This window comes from Ochotona princeps, chromosome 2 (assembly GCF_030435755.1).
Source record: "Ochotona princeps isolate mOchPri1 chromosome 2, mOchPri1.hap1, whole genome shotgun sequence".
In the NCBI taxonomy this organism is placed as follows: Eukaryota; Metazoa; Chordata; class Mammalia; order Lagomorpha; family Ochotonidae; genus Ochotona; species Ochotona princeps.
Window position 1 is genome coordinate 140794490 of NC_080833.1, and position 17521 is coordinate 140812010.

Consider the following 17521-nt stretch of genomic DNA (forward strand, 5'->3'; position numbering starts at 1 on the left):
ATCTCCTGCTTGCCGTTTTATCGAAACCTCTGGCTAGTCAAGGAGCAGAGGCAGTAACTCAGGGGGCTTATGTGGACTTAGTAGGTCAAGGGCAGAGACACAGAAAACTATGATACAGTGAAATCAGGGAACTAGAGCAAAATGTCCAAAATGAACAAGGCAGATTGAGGGAACAGGAAATTGAAGCTCCCAGTTGAAATGATTCCAGTTCCTCTCTGAGGCAAAGTGCTCAATTTAAGCTATTACTATTTATCAGTTCTGCGGAGCTACACACTTTCTCATGATACTATTTGATATTCCTCAAGTTTAACCTAACTCTAAGCTCTGCATGAAATATTAAAATCATCAGAAATTCACTTAAGTGATTATTTATTAGAAACTTCAAGCCAAATCAGTTTGACTTTCTCTTCCTCTTCTCCTCAGATCTTTTCTTTTTTATTTTAATCAAATCAGTGCATCCCCGGGGAATGCCTTCTGAAATGATAGATTAGTTGGAAATAGGCCTTAAGGCTAAAAAATGCCTCCCTCCACCAAAGATATCCATATTTTAATCCCTGGAACCTGTGGATATTGCTTTAAATGGTCAAAGAATGGGGCTCATGTATTTATATTAAGCAGCTTGCTATCAATCCAGGACTATCCTGAATTATTCATTGAATCCGAAATGGGACCACATGCATTCTTTACAAAAAGAAGGCAAAGAAAATTGAACAAGACAGAAAGGCAGACACATGGGAACTGGAGTGATATCGTCCCAATCCAACAATAGCAGGAAACTACAGACAAAAAAGCCCAGGCTCTCCGCTAGGCCCTCCAAGCGGTGCCATCTTCCTGACACTTTGATTTGGGTCTTCACAACATGTGTTCAGATTTCTGGAATCCAGAAGTGTGGAAGAGCAAGTGCCTGTTGCTCCCAACCTCCACAGCTGCTAACAGCAGTCGTAAGAAACTAGCAACAGGAGACTACGTGGCTTTGCCCACTGATGTGACCTGTGGGAAGATTCGAGCTAAAAGAAAGCTCATGCTTGCTCAGTGACCATGCACTAGCCAGCAACTGTGTTTGGGTCTCCCTTTCTGCTCTTTCGACGGCAGGAACCCATGCTGGTTTCTATTCCATCCATCTACGGTATGCCTTCTTTTTTAAAATGTGGCTCTTCATCAGCGTAACCACCAAAAACAGAACTGGAAGTTATTCTCATGAAGACGTACAGTGCTTTTTCTTCACAACCTTAAAGGAAAAGCCAGCATAAGATCTTTTATTCCTTTATGCATGTACATTGAACAGATAGAGACCGTGTTACATCAATGCAGACAGCTAAGTTAACTACAGACCAGAAATGCCAATAAAACTCAAAGTACACATTTTATATGACAATGTATGCCTTGGGAAACAGAATCACGGCCTCTACGTTGTGTGTGTATGGTGCTTGCTATGTGACACAGGTGCCCTTGTGGGCACAAGTGAAGAATTCCGCCTGCCAATTCTTCCTTCAGAGGACTGCACACCCTGCTTCATGCCACAGACTGGGCAGTCACGTGGGAATGCTAAATGAGCTGACCTTTTGTGTTAAAGCCTTATAAAAACACACGCTGACTCAGTCTCCCAATCTGAATGCAAATGTAAGATTATTTGTTTTTCAACACCTGCTGGTGTGGATGTGGGGAGAAAGGCACCCTCCTTCACTGCTGGTGGGAGTGTAGGCTAGTACAACCACTGTGGAAATCAGTATGGAGAGTGCTTGGAAAATTGCAAATAAACCTGCCATATGACCCAGCTATCCCGCTCTTAGAAATATACCCAAAAGGAGTGAAATCTGCATATGAGAAGGGGATCTGTAATCCTATATTTACAGCAGCACAATCTACAATAGCAAAGTCATGGAAACAAACCAGATGTGCGTCCAAGGAAGAGTGGTTAAAGAAACTGTGGTACATCTACTCTATGGAATATTATTCAGCTATTAAGAAGAATGATATTATTCTATTTAAATCCAGGTGGTCCCAACTAGAAGCCATTATGCTCAGTGAAACGAGTCAATCACAAAAGAACAAATGCCATATATTCTCTCTCATATAAGGAAGCCAACATGGAAAGCGTAACTCCAACAGTCCAATCTATACTTTTTTTTTTTCGGTGATTGTTTGCTCTTTTGGCTGTATCTCATATGTTTTGATGTTTTTATGTCAGTTTGCTTGCTTCCAAATAATCTCTATTCTCTAGTAGAATTCATCAAGTGCTCATGAAGTATACAAGGGCATCACATTTCCCAAAAGACTTCTGTGTTTCCTTTTAGTTAAGCATGTGTTGCTTACTCAGTGGCACATTATTTTAGCAGGGTGCTACAATTTGTTGTTGATGTTGTTGTTGTTGTTATTGTGATCGATGTTGCTATTATGAAATGATGTCAATCCGAAAAACAGTAATATTATCTCAACCCCAAACAGCCTGTATCTCATGCAATAAGATATTGTGAAGTAACCAATGATATGAGGCAGATTGCTTATGATCTACATCAAAGAATTGTAAAACCTAATGTACTTGTAAGACCCCATGATACTTGGAAATGGGGAGGGAGAGCAGAGAAATCTTACATCACCCTAGAAGGTGTGAGGAAGACGGGAAATATAACCTATCAGGATCATAACTGGTAACTCATAGACAACAGACTAGAATCAGCATTAGACAATAGCAAAACTACAAAGGCAAATGGGGTAATCAGGAGCAATCCAAACAACCTCTTAACAGGAGGTCATGCGCATAGAGCAGGGAGGGGTCCCCAGAGTGGAGCAGGCAGACAGAGGGAGGCTTTTATCCCAAACCTGAAGACTCCTAGATCCTCACCAAGGACTATCAGTATGAGCACCAAGGACTACATCCCTACTGCCAAGGAGACCACGGGGAAATGGAGTGCCTTCGGAGACCAAGAACTCTGAGGTCACCCACCCCCATTTGCATCTACCATATGGGATGGAAGAAACCCAAATCCTGCCTTACAGGATCCAAGGTCATCGGAACAACAACCAGGATCCCTGAGCGGTCTGCAGAAACAGAAGAACAGTAAACTTCCTTCAGGACTAGGGAGAGGTGCTTTCTCTGGTCCTTGCCTGCTTCCAATTTTGGGTCCCCACCCCCTCTCATAATAACCATCAGGAGCGCTCCAGAAACCCCTCAAAACAAACAAACAAATAAACCAAACTAGAATAGATAGACAGAGAACAACAAGGAAAGCTTAGAAACAGACAGGAAACGGTCAGCGAGGATGCACTTATAACTCACTGGGTGGGACACAAAGATTAGTTACTCCTCACTGGGGTATGGAAGATTTCTCTGCACACCCCTCCTAAACATGCTCACCTAAACAACTGACATATATCCTGTTAGAATTATAGAGTTAGGTCACCTGAAAAACATCCAGGTTCAGCGAAAACATGCTTCAATGCTATAAACTGCTAAAGACTAAAATTAAAATAGGCATGAGACAGCTGAATAGCAATCTATAGCCATTTTAAGGTGTATAGAACACGGTTGAATATAAACCAAAATTGAAATGTCTATGAAGAAGTCACAGGTTGTGGTTGAGAACCTGCATTTTCCTAGTAACATATTAGTTAATCAATACCATGTCAATTAATGTCATAATGTTGTAAATGGTTGAAATACTATGTTGGGGCTTTTAATTGATTGGGATGATACTCTGCCGGCTCTACCTTCAGACCAGAGATGGTCTCACCAACAAACCATTGAACTTACCAGGACAATAAGATGCTGGACTTTATGCTTGGTAAATACCTCCAATGAAAGAATCTCAACTGAATTTGAATTATGGAAATGCAACAAGGTGGAGCAATCCGCCATGGGGGGAGGGTGTGGGGAGGGGCGGGGGGGAATCCCAGTGCATAAAAAATGTATCACATAATGCAATGTAATTAATTTTAAAAAAAATGAAATGCAATAAAAATATGTTTTAAAAAAAGATTATTTGTTTTTGTCATTGTTGTTGTGGTTGTGGTTGTTCTAACTCATACCAGTTGTTGACCATGTTTCATGGCTTCTCAGTTATGGAAATGTATATAGTAATGGGGTCCACCATATCCAGATGTGGGGTATAATGCAACATTCATTCCTGCTTCCAGACAAAAAAAAGAAATGGATTCCTAATGAAACTGTTGGAAACGTGCTGGACTGTCTGACATCGTCTGTACCAGCAATGTCAGGCTACACATAAATGAGAGACTGAAGCAATTGTGATTCCTTATGAAGGACTGTACCCTTGTAGTAAAACCGGGAAAATCTGCCGGGGGGTGGGAAGTTTGGGGGCAATCCCAGTCTATACGAAATTGTACCACATAATTTAAAAATTCAAAATAAAAATATATAAAATTTTTAATAAATAGAGAATTTGATCTTACTAGTTTGGTTGACAAGGAATATGTATGAAGACAAAATGTAAGCAGCTGAAAAACATGCCAAATTAACAATAATAATTGTCTTTTCTAACAATGCATGTTCTAGAATTCACCCTTAGCTGTAGCACTATTGACCATTTCTGATTTGTTTCTTGTGATGTTTATCCATGCCATTCTTCACATTTTGCCTACAGGTGAGTGTTCATAGTATCGACTTGAAAAATTGAAAATCTACCCCACCCTTCTCCTTTCTTGAATGTCCAAGTTATAAATCATATCAAGTGATTTAAAGTTCTCTGTAGATTTATTTCATTACACTATAGAACAATTTCTTTATGTATAAACTTCTTATCCCACCAGTCTTCTCAGACATAAACTGATTTGCAGGATTGGCCTCCGCAGTTACTCTCAGCATGTTCTGCTTTTGGTCTTTCTTGAGCAATATTTATGGTATTTCTCCTCATCTTATCAAACTCTCCTATCAAACAATGGCAACATGAATTTTTAAAAAGAAATCACAAAAGTCACAATTTTTTAAAGATGTATTGATCTTTATTGTAAAGGCAGATTTACAGAAGGAGATACATAGAGAAAGATCTTCCATTTTCTGGTTAAATGCCCAAGTAGCCACAATGGCTGTAGCCAAGCTAATCCGAAGCAAGGAGCCAGGAACTTCTTCCAGGCCCCCCTCGCAGCTATAGGGTCCAAAGGCTGTAGACCATCCTCAACTCTGTCCCAGGCGTCAAGCAGGGAACTAGATGGGAAGTGGAGCAGCCCGGGCACAAACCAGTGCCCATATAAGATCCCAGCAGATGCAAGACCGAGGACTCTACCCACTGGGCTACAGAGCCAGGACCAGTACTCACAGTTTTACCCTTGAACAAGTATTTCTGTTTTAGAATCTGAGAAAGTGCATAAAACCATAGTGAGAGTAAGAAATTATGATCCTGTCTTAATGAGCAATTTGTCTTGAGGCATTCAGACAAATGGATTCTCATTTCTTAAAATCCATCAATAATTTTAGTTTATTGTTACTTGGAGCATAACTTAATTTTTTTAAACAAATGGGTTTGCTTCATGATACTTCTGCATTATTTATATTTAAATGAAAAAGTAGCACTCTCTTTAATACAGACCAAATGAATGTCATTATGTAGTTTCCAATAGAACATATAAATCTGAAAAGTTTTTAAAAATGAAAGGTCTATGTACAGATCTTTGCCTTTCTGTAGACCAGCATCACAAAGTTGGAAATCAAAATCTAGAGTGCTCCAGTTGCCAACAGTCAGCTAGGGATACCATAACAGAACAGATGGGGTAATTTTGACAAAAGAATGTTGGTTTCTCCCAGTTGTGGAGGTTGGAAGTCCAGGATCAAAGTTGGAGGACTCTATAACAATGTGCTGATTTGATTCCCATATACTCTGGTTCTATGTCTGATCTCACCCAAAAGGCCAAGGGACAATTCCCATTGCTCTAACAATTCCCATTGCTCTAACAATTCCCATTGCTCTAACAATTCCCATTAGCTTCCTGCTAATGCATCCTGGGCAGCAGCAGAGAATCAAGCAGGTGCTTGGGCCCCGTCCTCTTGTGTGGAAGACAGAGAGAGTCCAGGATCCTGGATTTGACCTGGTCCAGCCATGGCTATAACAGGCATCTGATGAGAGAACGGATGAATAGGAAAAATCTCTCTTTCTTTGTACTATTTCATGAATATGAAAACAAATAAATACTTAAAATAAATCCAATAATGTGCTGAATTTCAATATTATGCTACTAGATTTGACAGATGGTTCTGAAGACTTGTGAACTTAAAAGAAATAGATAAAACAACATCTGTGACACTTCATAAGCAGAAATTTCAGGATAATTACAAGTAATATACTTCAACAGCACAAAGACTTCATTCGATGAAGCAAACATTAAAAAAGACTGTAAAAACATTTTCTTCATTCAAAAGAAATTGATTACTACGTGCCAGGTCTCTTGGAGAGATGAAATCACAAATCTTGTGTCAAAAAGAAAACACAAATAAGCCAAGCTAGTAAGGGTTACATGCTAGAAAGTGGATCACCAAGGCAGTGATAGTTCCTAATGGGGGAAAAAAAGATATGACCTACTTTGGGCAAGGTAGGATGAAAAGCCTTCTAGAGAGCTGTGAAGGATGAATTTTTCTCCAATTCCTCCACTGTTACTCAGATAAGTTGGTTTAGTACCATATTCATCCCAACCATAGTTAGTTTCTTACATTCAGAGTTGGATTTTGCAGAGAAATTTCCCCAGAGAAATATATTTTGGAGTAAACACATTCTTGGTAAACAGACTGGTCCCTTGGCACGGCTGTCGCTGCTTCCTCCTGTCTCTGGGGTCTCTGTGTAGGTAACACACGTCACCGGCTGTGTTCTGAACTGTTGATTCAAGTGATGAACTGTCTGCTGGATAGTTTAATTGGGAGTTAGGTCAACCATCTCCAAGGTTCACATTGTGATTTGCAGGCACGTTACCTGGTATTACATTTCATTGTCCGCAGGCTGTTCATGTTTTACAAATTGATCCTTTCATGATGATAAGAATTTATCAGGTAAATGTGAGTAACAGCCATGATGATAGCATTGGTTCTACTTCTTTTACTCAAAACAGAAATGAAAGAAGTCTAATTTTATTTATTTGTTTTATTGGAAAGTCAGATATACAGAGGAGGAGAGACAGAGAAGATAATCTTCTATCCACTGACTCACTCCCCAGGTGGTTGCAATCACCAGAGCTGAGCCAGGAGCTTCTTCCAGGTCTCCCACGCAGGTGCAGGGTCCCAAGCTTTGGGTCGTCCTCGACTGCTTTCCCAAGCCACAAGCAGGGAAATGGATGGGAAGCAGGGACATGAACCAGCGTTCATACAGGATCTCAGTGTGTGCAAGGTGAAGACTTTAGCCACTAGGCTACTGCGCTGGGCCCAGCTAACTGTATTTGTCTCAGCATCTGACGGTGTACCGCATAAGGTACCCTATCACTCAAAATGTCAGTATAGCTAAACAAAGTGTATCCTGTGTTCTTGTTGAACATTTTCTTTTTACTAAGTATCATCCATGCTAAGATCTCCATTAGTGGAAAAGCCATGTGGCTTTTCTTGAAGAAAAGCTATTTCATTGGAATTTTCAGATTCCTAGTACAAACACTGAAAATGAATAGTTTCTTTTGGTTCCAATTTTTTTTTTGTGAACTCTTTCTGAGGGAGAAAACAAATACTCTCAATAGTTATAGAAATGCATACAAACTATTCCAAACAAAATAATACTTCCCATTGATCCCATCCTGGGGTCTCTTTCCTGTATGGAACTTTGTCAGATTAGCACACAAAAGTCTTTGTCTCCTTTGAGTTTTTGACATACTTATGCTTCACATTGCCATCAATCTCCCCGTCTAGCTTGGATGGAGTTACTGAACTTCTTCGTAAATAGGATGTGTCTCCTTTAAAATTACTTTCATTCCTCATAATGGAGAGAATGGGAAGAATCATAAGTGTTCTTGTAAAACATTGTTAGTGTTGTCTCTTACTCTGTTTCATAACGAAAGCATAACCTGCTAATTGTTCCTTTACAAAGCTGTATACATATTGTTACCCAATTGGTTTTGTCGTTACTGCAAGCACTTTGTACAGCTGTGCCTCACATGAAACCAGTTAATTCATTTTAGGGTGATGGGATTTAATTCCTAGTTTTAAAATATCTAGAGAAGTTCCCAAAGCGTCTCTAAAAATGTTGGTGTCTAACAACATAACCGTTTTTGAAAAATAGCGGAGAAAAGGAGCCTAGGTACTTTGCATTGTGTACTGTCCTACACAACGAATAACTGCATCACTGTAGCTTATACCATGCCTCTTCCCACCATTGAGCTAATGAGGTAACTGAATTAATTAGAAGTAGTCTGTCTTTATCTGTCATATACATGACCTAAACTTCTGAAAGAGATGTTACTTCCCAATAATCCCTGAATTGCCCTCGGGATTAAAGCTAAATTATAAAACTCAATGGCTATTTATTTTATCTTCAAGTTTACACTCACTATCAGGGTATGGAAGACTGAGCATAGAATCAATTGTGATTTTTGATTGTTAGCATGTAGAAGTGATGAAATAATAAACACAGCAGCTCATTGAGCCAGGATGAGTTGTCCACATGCCTGAATTGGAAAGGTGTCTGCAGCAGGTATAAAGGCCTGCAGCAGAAGGCAGGAAGACATTACCAGGACATACAGGCTGAGGTCAGGCATGACGGGGACATCTAAAATGATAGTGTCTGTGAGGAGCTAGGGGCTGGCCAATTGCTATGCCTTAAAACTGACTTCATGGGCAGAAAGCCTCGAATTGTGTCACCAGTTAAAGAAAAAGATTCCAGCACCAATGGCCTATAGACTATACCTAGACAGACCAAGAACTGCCCAAGAGCATTATTGTGTTTAAAATGATTGATTAATTTCAATGAGAGATTAGAAAGAGAAGAGAGAGCATACGAAAGTGCAAGGGTGCTTTCATCTGCTGGTTACTGGAGTGGGCCAAGCTGGCGGCAGGATCCTGAAACTCTACCCAGGTCTCCTATGTGGGTAGCTGAGCCCAGTGCTTGAGCTATCGTGCACTACCTCGCCAGGGGCATTTGCAGGAACCTGGATTGGAAGCTAACTAACCCTGCAATATGATATGCCAGTGGCACAGGTAGCCACTCAACCTATTTTACCACAGTGCTAGGCCCCCATCTGGAATTCTTGACACCATATCACCAGGAGTTTCATGAACCAGAATCCAGATGGGGTGAAAGCTTGCAACCCAGGTACTCGCAGAAGTCATCAACCCCCTCTAAAGCAGGTAAGCAAGCTAGCACACTCAAACTGAATGCAAGCCAGCTGAGAAAGCAGATGGCATTTTAGGTTTTTAAAAGAATTGTCAATGTGATACAGGAGCTTGAAGTTGTAAAATAGGAATAGGTGATCTTTAAAAAGAGTAAGTTGGAGATCTTAGAAATTAAAATATAGTCATTTAACTGTTGAAAGCTTAGTAGTCAGATGAAAGAACAGTCTAGACATGCTGCAGAGAGTGATGATAAATGGAAGGCTGAACTGGAAACATTCATGCAGAGGCTCCCAGGGCTACAAAGTTAGAAAGCATGAAAGAAGAATCAAGGAGTGTTGCAGATGAATCCGGAAACGCCTGGACAGCCCAGTTGGAATTCTGTCAGGAAGGAATGGTGGAATAGAGAAATAATAGTAAATGAGAAATAGCTGTAGCGTTTTTATGTGAAAAGAACATAATGATTAGACTGAAAGTACCTTAGACAGGATTTCAGAAGATGTTATAGCTGGCATTTAACCTTGTGATTTCGGCCATCAGCAACCCAAGTCGCATATGGAAACACCTGCAATAAACACCAGCTCATTGCAGACTTCAGCAACCTGATATTGGAGCCCCTGGGGTGGGGAAGGGGTGGACAGTAGGGACAGTTCATCGTCTCCCGCATGGGTATAGCAGCCCTATTAACTGAGCTGTTCTTATGTGGCCTTCCAAGGCGCATTAAGAGGGAAATGATTTTTTTAAAAGATTTATTATTTTTATTGGAAAGAATCACAGAAAGAAAGAGAAGAAAGGAGAGCATGCATCCTCTGGTTCGCTCCCCACGTGGCTGCAGCAGCTGCAGCCGAGCCCATCTGAAGCCAGGAAGCTGCAGCAGTTCCGTATGTTTACTAGTGATGGTGGGTCTAGCTGCTGCAAAGGGACACATTAAACTTGTACCTTGGCTTGTTGTCAGCTCTGTCCTGCATTTTCTCCTGCCAACCCTTGGAAATAAAAGTGATAGCCCAGTGCATGCATGCCCACACGCTTGGGTTGGTAGGAGGATTAAGCCTCCCAGAAGACTGCAGTATATGAAGTACTTTTAAATGTATGTGTGTGTATGTGTGTATGTGTGTCAAAAAGAGAGAGAGAGAGAAATGCCTTCATCAAAAACCATCCCCATTTTGAAGTCTTAAGGTTTAAAAGAATCTTGACAAACCCAATAAAGTAAGGTGATTAAAACTAAAAAATCAGGTGATTAAAATTAAAACACACCTATCCAGAGAAAAATTTTTCAGAAAGTGAATATTTCCTTTCCCTCTTGTGTGCCCAAAATGTGAAAAGCCACCTTCCATTCAATGAGTCTTCCGTTAGTTTTTATTTGAGTTTGTAGATGCCCCGAAACGTGCAGCTCCACTCATTCCTGAATAGTGAATTTTAGTTTAAAAAAACGTGTCCTGACCATATATTTTTGTCTCTGCATTTCCATGCTTTTTCTTTGCTCGATCACAGGGTAACTTTATGAAATGAATGACTCATGAGATTTTAAATTCATATTTATTTTCTGCTTTTCAGATGAAAACACATTGCATTTAAAGGGCCGCTTTAATCAAAGTAGAAAGCCACTAGAAGGAGGACTCTGGTCTGTTCTAACTTGTAATTTTCAGCAACTGGGGCAGCTCCACACACACTCTGATCTCACTTGAGGGTCCCCCTAAGTCACTTCATTCTGCAATTTTCAAAAGACATTTGCGCACACTGTTCTTACTTGATATTTAATACATCAATCGGTTCACAAGGGAACACATGAATTTTCTGACACCTCGAGTAGTTGATAGCATTCAGAAAACAAATCAAACGCAACGGAGTAAGAGCTGTGAACTAGAGTTCTAGTGAAAGCTGTGTGGATTTCACTCAGAGGCTCTTTATTCTTATTTCATTATGTAATTCCCAAAAAAAAAAAAAACATTTTTGACGACCCGTCATAGAAAATTAAAAGATGCCAAGGTCAGCACAAGAGGTGAAAACAGTTTCAAATATCAGAAATTCCGAAGAGAATCCAACAGAGCAACCAGATACCAAAATGCAAAACAATGATCTGATCCTGCCTGACATGGAATTCACACACACATGCATACATTAATTAGCCCTGAGATCATCCCCTGCTAGCAGCACAGCATGAAACTAATGAAATGAGGACGCGGAGTCTTCGAGAAATGTGCCGTGATGTGTGTCATCTTCTGTTTCAGAGGGCAGAGGATCAGATGGCATTCTAGTAGATGACGAGCATTGCAAAAATATACCAGATCGTTTCTTAAAAGTGTAAGATGTCGTAGTTTCTGAGTACTGTCACAGAAGCGAAGGTGGTTTAATCGACTGCTCTGCTGTGTTTGGTCTAGTCATTCAGGCAGCTGTGTCTTTCAGTGAGATCAGTGGATTTCAGAGCATCTGATGAGAGGGCCTGTTCTGGGGAAGAGCTAAAACCCAGCCAGGAGCAGCAGCCAAGAGGAGGCAGGATGGAATCTCTTTTCATACTGGTTTTTGGGTTATCACCTTGTTTGAACAAGAACAAATCCACAACTCCAAAACAGGCAAGAACCAGGGAGGATTATGAGAAATAAATGCTTGAAGAGTGTGTTTCAGCTGTTTGAGAACCCCAAATGTTACCTACAGTGAGTGGCATTTGAAGGAATTATTGATTATATCATGCGATTCAGATCTGTTCTGGACTTTTGTGCCTTCCTTTATTGATCATTCCAACCTATGGCTCATAACCGATACTGAAATAGATAGTTGACTGATACCTAGGATCTGTTACATAGCATAATGGGAGGAGTGGATGTTACTGACTTGCTAGCACTTTCACATACTTCCTGAGAGTTTACTGAATTTGTTCATTGTGTATTTATAGAAATGCACAGTGAACGAGGCTCTATCAGATACGCTATTTCAGAAAGACAGTTCATGTTTGAAGGTCCTGTGTCAACTAAGAACGTCTGACTGCTTGTGTCTCTTCCAGCGGAAGATAACAGTCTGTCGCAGAAGAAGAAGGTCACCGTGGAGGACCTCTTCAGTGAGGATTTCAAGATCCACGATCCTGAGGCCAAGTGGATAAGCGGTGAGTGTGCATGAGACACAGTGTCCTCCCTGGCTGACTCTGATGATTCAGGCCTGGGCCTCACTTCTCACATTCTGTCCTTGGCTTGTGAAAGAGATCCACGCAGCTTTCTCTGTGATCATCAAAATCTCATCACACTAAGAGAATATGTATCTGGTAACAATAGATAAATAAATAAAGAATGCAGGAGTCCCCTGTGTAGTGCTGCCTTACTGGTGCCAGCTCAGCCTTCACTCTGTGAGAAATGGATGTGCTGAGAACACTTCCTCTCTGTGTGGCACCTCTTCTGGTCATTGTTTCTCAGACAAGGATGGGAGTGTTGCTAGGCAACAGGGGAGGTGAAAAGACACAGCTGAGCATCCCTCCCTTCACCACATTCTCTCTTCCCTTTCGGCTCCTGCTTGCTCAGAGGTGAAGAACCAAAAGTATCCAAAAGAATTCCTGAAGAAGTGAGGGTGGGGAGGGGAGGCCGAGTGCACAGAGGTAAATAAACTCATCTTCTCCCTGGGCTTTAGTCAATATGTAGTCTAGTTTTCCTGTCTAGGGGATTTTTTTTTTAAGGTTTATTTGTTTATTTAAAGAGAGAATAACAGAGAAAAAGAAATGGGGGAAGAGAGAAAGAGGGAAATAGAGCAGAGAGCCAAAGAGAGAGAAAAAGAGAGAGAGATTCCATCTGCTGTATCACTCCCTGAACCACTACAGCAACAGCACGGAGTGAGCCAGGCTGCATCCAGGAGCCCAAATGCAGATCTCCCACATGTGTGTCAAGGTCCCAGGTACTTGGACCATCTTCTGCTGTCTTTCCAGACCTGGTGGAAAGGAGCAGAATTGAAAGTTGAGCATCTCGCACTTGAACATACAATCTCTGACAATGGGATGTGGGTGTCCCAGGTGTCCCAGGTGGTGAACCCACTAAACCAAAGTGGGAAAAAAAGAAAGACAAAGAAAACAACAACAATGACAAAAGCACACACAGAAGCAGCCGCAGGGGACTTTTTAGAAAACAAAAAGTAATAGAAGTGGGGCATGAGGCAATATGTTCACAACTGTTTTTTTGGTTGGAAAAAAATGGTCCATTTCGCCTGAGTCTGAAAACATGAGCATACTCACAGGGTCAAAGGGCCATTTCTGTGCAGCCGGCCCTCCAGGCTGAGTTGACTCCACTGAAGCTACTGGTACCTCCTGTAGAATGCACTGGAAGTGAATCCACAGGCCACAGAACAGTCATTGTTAAATGCCTAAGGTCCCATCCAAATCCCTGAGCTTAGAACCAGTGAAGGCCAGGGGTTACCTGCTTCTGCTGAGCCACCGAGCTGCCTGGTGATAGAGCTGGGCTGAGGCTGTCTCCTCAGTCACAGTGCTTGTCCCCCCGGAGTTTGAATGAATGACACAGAATCCTCATATTTTTGTTGTCAAATTGCCTCGGAGGTGCCTTGCAGGCTTCACATACTGTCAAAAAATAAATTAGCAATGACCGTGTCCTTACTACTAAGTCCTTAGTAAGTTGAACTTTGTTGTACTTACTGTGATGGCGTCTCTTTCCTCCTTTATTGCAATGTCAGTATTGGGCTCTGACCCAAGCTCATGCTTGGTGAGCAATGAGAGAAGTATTCTCAGAGGAAATGCAATTTTTAAGATAAAGCAGATATAAGAACAGCATGTTAAAAATACCAGCAGAGAGCACACAGAAAACTAAAACATACAGCAAAGGTCTTTTTGCTGATTGAGGAGTTGATATTTACCTCTGATTCTGAGGTGCTCTCAATCTGTGTGTGTTTACCCATTGTAGTCACGTTTTGAAAACAAAGCAGTGAATAACCCTTGGAAATCCAGATGTGCAAGGTGCAGGGAGGAGGAATCTGCATTTCTTATTCTTCCCAAGGGGGCATTTCAAAGACAGCATAAACCTATAAATGCTGCTTGAACGGTATGAACAGAGGCATGCGTAAGACCAAGGCTGGGTATCTGAAACAATGCCAGTCCAAATTGTTACCATGCCAACTTCTGATTAGGAGAATGAAAGGAGAACTTAGAAACAATATCCAGGGATGAAAAACGTAATGATGTAATAGGCCTGTGATTACAGAGTGGACTGGACATTAAAGAAAAGCAAAGAAGGTAAGAGGCAGATTGAAACAACAAAGGAAGAAATTACTGTTGCCTTCTAAGAATTATACCTATGAAATGTTTGAAATCCATCCTCTTTATATTCATAAGTTTTTAAAAACAGAAAGAAGAAAAGCAAAGTGAAGCAAAAAGTGAGTAGATAGGAAGTGAATAAGCGAAGCACAAAATATAACATTCTAAAAAATAATAATAAAAATAGAAGCTTCTGTAGAAATCTGTGTTTGCTAGTAGACCAAGAAGTTTGTGTTTCATGAATCAGTGAACCTAGACCAGAGGTACAGTGGCTCTTTGCAACAGAAAACCATCCAGAATTTCTTTACATCCATGTCATCGGGAATTAATGCAAGCAATCAAAGTGTGGCCAGGTGGGTAACAGATAATGCCCAGCCTTCTTTTTTTGGCGGTTTGAATCTATTCATAATGAGCCCTTGTGGATCTGAGTGGACGAGGAGCTGTTCCACTCTTACTGAATAGCTTCCTTAGAGAATTCCTCTTCTGCAGATGTGTGCAATGAATTTGAAGTTCAGCTAAGAAGAAACCAGATGGTCACTTCTCCCTGATGACCGCTGGGAGGGTGCTGGGAGTTCCTGGTCCCCCTCCGTTACTTCTTCGTATCCTTCTTCTTTTGGTTAACTTTGCTCACTAAAGATGTACTGCTGTAAGGAAATGAATAATTTGAAATAATTAACCGAGTCGTTACGCTTGCATTTAACAAATACCATCAAGATCTTACTTTTTAAAATACAAGTCTAAAGCTTAATGTCTAGAAAGAAATTACTAGAAATTTATAAGATTGCCTCATGTTGTAGAACTGAGATGAACTGTAGCCATTGTTAGAACATCATCCATTCGCTAAAAGTCCATGGACCTCATGTGGCAGGCTGATTGCTGTGCCCAGGGGTAGTGAGTGATTTGTCTGGGAAACTGATTTGTAAAAGCAGACACGGGACTTGCCGTCCACCACCACTGCCACTACAAGCACCACATTTTCCCACTCATTCCATTTTTTTTCATGATCATCTCATATTGTTATCATATCATCATCATCACTCTCTCATCATCAAGAACATGTTATCATTAGCAGGACCACATCACCCTGGTAACATCATTGTTAGCATCATCATCATTATCACCATCATCACCAGTGTCTAATGAATGTTTGCCCTGTCTGAAGCTCTCTGCTAAATGATTTATACATAATGGGTGTTTTAATTCTGAGAACTGTGTTGTTCTTACTTTAAAGGTGAGGAAACTGAGGTTTGGATAAGTTGATGAATACCATGTCATATGTGGCGAAATTTAGACTTGAACCAAGTTTTCCATTGTTTTTGAAACACTAAGTTAAATGGATAAAATTCAGGTCTCTTCTATCTATCTTCAATTTCTTTTGCAACTTTACTGGCTATACTATATGTGTTACACAAGATTTTGGTTTGTGAATATTTCGAAACATTGTCATTTTGAAATTCTGTATCCTACCATCCATTATCTCTATTGCAAAGCAGCAAAATTCTTAGGTGATAGAGAAAAACTTGATATTTTACATACACATTATCCACTCAAGTTAACAAAATTATTTTGATTCCATAACATATTTAAAATTCTGGCACTAACACAATTTGCTTATTAGGAGGGAATGTGTTCGACTGTAGGTGAGTTTTCCTTGCTTCATTTTATACCATAGATTTTATTCTAAATCTGTCTTCTAAAAACAATTAATAACCCTAAAATTATCTAATATCCTAAAGCACTTTTAGATACCATGCATGTATTTGTTACAATGTGCAAATATTACAGTGTGCAGATGCACTTAGCTATTTGAAATGCGCTTGGAAATTCCCGAAGTTCACGTGTACAGCATTGACTCACCCTCCCCAACCTAGCTCTTGACTCTGTGGTTCCTCACTGCCTCTGAAATGAGGCACACAACTCTGGCCTCCCAGATCATCCATTTCTCGTATTCTTCATGTTCTCTTCACTTTTTAGGCCTTATTTTTTGACTGTCATCCCAATTTTCCCATTGTCTTTACCTACCTTTTGATCATTACAAAAGCCTCATTCTTGAGAGTAGTTCTTAGATGTGATATGTCTTCTGCTCAAGCATTTTCTGTGTTGTTGTTCTCTTACGATCTCTCCTCACCGCTAACCCCATGCAGGCCCCTTTTCTTGTCAATTGTTCCCTAGTTGCTGCTTCTCACACATGCCCCTCTGTTCTCCATTGACCCAGAGAGCTGTACACGCTCATGTACACTGGACTTGCCCTTTCAGCACACCTATTAAATCTAATTATTTAGTCATTGTCCAATGTTCCTTCCAGATGGAAATGCCACAAGGATAAGATTCACAATTGTTTCTTTACCACAATATCCCCCAACACCAGCAAAGTACCAGATACATGGTATATGTTAGTACTTCTAAACATTTTCTCCTTTCATGACTAAACAACCTATTCGTAGAGGTAGGAAACATACACACAGTATTTCATATAAAATGTTTGGAAATGCATTGTAATGAGGGCGATTTTGAATGTGAAAATTGTGCACACAGCTCTCTGTGGGAAGGCATTCTGCATAACATGGAAGAGCATATATCATGGACTTGGTCCTTAGCATATTCAAGAGCAAAGTTGAAGGTTGGAAAGAAAACAAAAGATGAGCCACAGTGCTTACTCAGATTGTTCAGGTTTTTAGAAGTTGAGGGTAGACAACTGAGCAGGAGACAGAGCTTAGGGAAACCAAGAATTTGAATTTGACCTAATAGCCCTGAAAGTTTCAGAAACATCATGGCATGGTATACGCTTAAGTGTGTATTGCACAGTAGTTATTTGTTATTATCGTATTGATTATTTGTTATAATAAGTTAGAAATTACAGAAAAACATTCTTTTAATGGTTATTAGAAACCATCAATTATCTTTCCAAATAGAACCACTATGAAATTTTCATACATATCCTTTTTGACTTCATAATATGCAACAAAATACTAAGTGTCTAATTGGAAAAACATTTATAATCTACATAATAAGTATGTTTACATATAACTAAATTTTGT

The 17521-nt window shown here is 40.3% G+C and overlaps 1 protein-coding gene across 1 annotated transcript in view; it reads left to right on the top strand.

Annotated features, from left to right (window-relative positions):
• The window catches only part of DPP6 (dipeptidyl peptidase like 6), a 797513-nt gene that overhangs the window by 380575 nt on the left and 399417 nt on the right, over positions 1–17521 (top strand). The window contains exon 3 of the mRNA XM_058660636.1: positions 12246–12344. Within this exon, the coding sequence (XP_058516619.1) occupies positions 12246–12344 (99 nt within the window). The remainder of the gene's footprint in view (positions 1–12245; positions 12345–17521) is intronic.